General features: G+C 36.6%; 1 protein-coding gene across 1 annotated transcript; it reads right to left on the bottom strand.

Moving 5' to 3' along the window:
• Positions 1 to 536: 536 nt before the first annotated feature.
• Positions 537 to 2,482, bottom strand: LOC149831656 (protein PLANT CADMIUM RESISTANCE 10-like). Its single transcript, XM_090013061.1, has 3 exons — positions 2,387 to 2,482; positions 1,281 to 1,460; positions 537 to 710 (listed from the first exon to the last, which is right to left on the bottom strand). Exons 1-3 carry the CDS (start codon positions 2,480 to 2,482, stop codon positions 537 to 539), a joined length of 450 nt encoding a protein of 149 aa, XP_089869187.1.
• Between the last annotated feature and the right edge of the window lie 568 nt (positions 2,483 to 3,050).

Here is a 3,050-nt window from a genome sequence, read left to right as displayed (position 1 = left end):
AATATAGGAATCGTTGTAAGGGTTCTATAGAGGTCCTTTGCAGATACAAACGAGAAAAAGAAACCGTAGAATAAAAATACCTTTAGGCAGAATTCATAGCACAAAAGTTTTAAATAGTACAGTTAGTTGCAAGATTGGATATGCCAATGATGCCATGTACAGGGCAAAAATGTATCAATAAATTACTATAAAGTGTTTGGAGTTGGATAGAAACAAAAAGCTGACAACAAATAAAACTAGTGAAAGTTCTTGTTGTAAGGCACTTCAAGAGTTTCCCACAAACGGTCTGACAATTCAGATATGCCACGACAATGCTGCGCTGTTGCTGCTGTTACATTAATATGTAACTCCCTGCACCATAAACGATAAGGTTACTGATGAAACCGCCCATAATTTCATACAAGGTTCATAAGTTGCAGAAAGATTTGCCTCTAGATAAGGAATGAGAAGTGAAAATGTGGTGTGGAGGATGACATGAAGCATACTTAAGGCACCATGCACCAAGTAGGTTGCTCTTTACATATGGTTATTCTGCATCACTTAGGTGCTGAAGCTGGCTCCATCGTCTGTATTTGAGGAGCACTAACGGCAGGTAGACTGAGACCAGAAATACTAAAATCAGTTGACCTCTCACGAATCTCTCTGTATTCTTGGCAGATGGCACACTGGTGACAGAACAGGTGTGTCACAAAGTCTCCAAAAGGTGTTTCCTGAAAAGCATGTACCGCATTAGCAAGCTATGGCAAGTTGCGATCCCAAATTTCACACCATATGCAAGAAATAGGTTTTGAAAGAGAGCAGCACCATGTGGCAAGGATTTAGATGGAGTTGCTCCCATAAACTCAGGCACAACTACCATGGTCAGCAATATGTGCTACACTATGCTATACATCAGATTTGCAATGGATTGTAATTTAACTGTACGGGATAGAGGTAACATCAAAAGCCCCATAAATTCACGGTTTCCAGAGACATCTGGCACAACATGCCATTCACCTAGCTTTCATGCTTCCGCAGTGGACAAAAAAAAAAGGAATCTCTCTCTCTCATGACATTAGCAGCACTCAACACAACAAAATCATAAAAGAACCCTTAAAATCAATTGCATTTTTTAAAATACAAGGCTACTTTTTGAGGTATGAGTGACTCTTTTGTTTAGAGAGAGACAATTTTTTAAAAAGTATCAATATGCACTTTAGCAAAGAGAAATTGCACTATACTTAAAAGTAGATGAATAATATAGACCACCTGCAAATTATACTTTTCCCGGATGGCTCTACGGTAGCCACAGGCATAACATGAGACCACAGTCCACGGTAGTCCCAATAGCAGACAACAAAGGCAATTGAAAAGGCCCCATAAGGTGAAATGAGTAATACATGGCCCAGTCCAGCTTCCAGCGCCCAAGAATTCTGTGTTCTTCCCAAACAGAAAGCAAGGACAAAAATATCCAATGCAACCTGTAAAAGAGTAAGCCTATAAGTTGAAAGTTTTGCAAGCAAGATAATTTGTCTCATTAATATCTATATATGTAACTTATTCTAGATAGTGCAGAAAGGAATTAAGAACAGATCGAATTTCAATCTGCAATTAAATATACTATCATAATTAGAAAAACGGTTATCTTTCAATATTGATGAGAGAGGACTAAAACTGCATACATGTATATCTTTAGCATGTGCTGGTTGAAATGTTAATGTTTTCTAGTTCTTAATATATAAATGCCACATATGGACAAAACAGACACACTTGGCATAATGGCATGGCATCTTAAAACAAGACAAGTATTTTTTGTTTTCAACCATGTGCGTGCAGATGTGATGATGTGAAGATCACGAAGAGCACATCTTCCATGTAAAACTAAAATTCATAGATCGAGCCTAACCAGCAGCTTTTTCTACCATAAAAATGTCTAAAAACAATTTATGCAAGTGAATAAGTATGCTTGATCAATGCAAGTATTCAGCACAAATTTCATCGGCAAAGGTACTAATATGAAATAGCAAGATCAAAAATTCTAGAAGGGGGAAGGGGGTGACTAAAGTAAAAACTAAAGTTCATTTACTGGAAAGGCTTATGTTTTTCTTCTAAATATTTAAGTTTTCTACCGTACCCTTTTATTGTGAGAAGGAGAAATTCCTGATTCATCATCCAATTGCTTGCAAGAAAATCTGGGATACCCATTTGGTTAATAATTAGCTGAAACACAAACTAATACTTGAAAACAAAATAATTTCTATCATCATAGTCATATCATACTCCAAATCTTATGTCGACCAAGATGAAGATGAAGTAAAAGCATCTTACAGCTTGGCATATCATCACAGCATGCACAAATTCCAGAAGACCATTGAACAAGATCCTGCTTGCTTTCTTGAGGGGTTACATCATTCTTCTCAGATTCAGAGTCACTATCAGCACCATGATCTGAAGCCAGCAATGGTATATACTTGGGGGGCACGTAACTACTTCTCCCTTCCATCCTTCCTGACAAAAGTTATAATATATGCCCATCAATTTTCCAACTGATAGGCTACGTCACATAGCTGTTAGCTAAAAAGCTAACCAAATATTCTTATCAAAAGAAATTGCATTCTAGTCCATAAACCATCAACAGAACACCAGAATGAAAATTCATAATGTGCTTATTGAGTAAAGATCAACCATGTCATGATGGAACACAATCAAGAACATTTTCCATAAGCACACACCCATGAATTTCCTCAAACTATGATCAACATTTGCAAATTACAGACAAACACTCACGCAAGCCACATCAGATTTCTCAAAATTTGGCTAAGCATAAGGATGAAGTTAAACACTTAAAATGCAATTGCACACCAACTTGGTTTAAAACATGATACCATGATCAAGAAACAAATTCATAGTAAAAAAAAAAGGAGGGCATGAGATGTGATGCATGATGTATGAAGTGGAAAGTGTTTGATTAAAAAAAATGCCTTAATACATGAAGGTTGAAGCATTTAGAAAGCATAAAGGTAAGTGAGATAAAAAGGCAGATCAAACTTTTTTTCACTTAAATGCATCTT

The sequence above is a fragment of the Nuphar pumila genome, chromosome 7 (genome assembly GCF_984573655.1).
Source record: "Nuphar pumila chromosome 7, dmNupPumi1.hap1.1, whole genome shotgun sequence".
In the NCBI taxonomy this organism is placed as follows: Eukaryota; Viridiplantae; Streptophyta; class Magnoliopsida; order Nymphaeales; family Nymphaeaceae; genus Nuphar; species Nuphar pumila.
The sequence above is the reverse complement of the archived record's forward strand: the minus strand, read 5'-3'. Positions and strand labels throughout refer to the sequence as shown.

Bases quoted from the DNA above. Each gene is read 5' to 3' on its own strand.
- LOC149831656 (XM_090013061.1), bottom strand. From the start codon at position 2,482: ATGGAAGGGAGAAGTAGTTACGTGCCCCCCAAGTATATACCATTGCTG. The intron at 1,461-2,386 runs GTAACCCCTCAA...ACTCTTTTACAG, and splicing joins CTGAATCTGAGAAGAATGAT to GTTGCATTGGATATTTTTGT. The intron at 711-1,280 runs GTAGAGCCATCC...CATGCTTTTCAG, and splicing joins ATGTTATGCCTGTGGCTACC to GAAACACCTTTTGGAGACTT.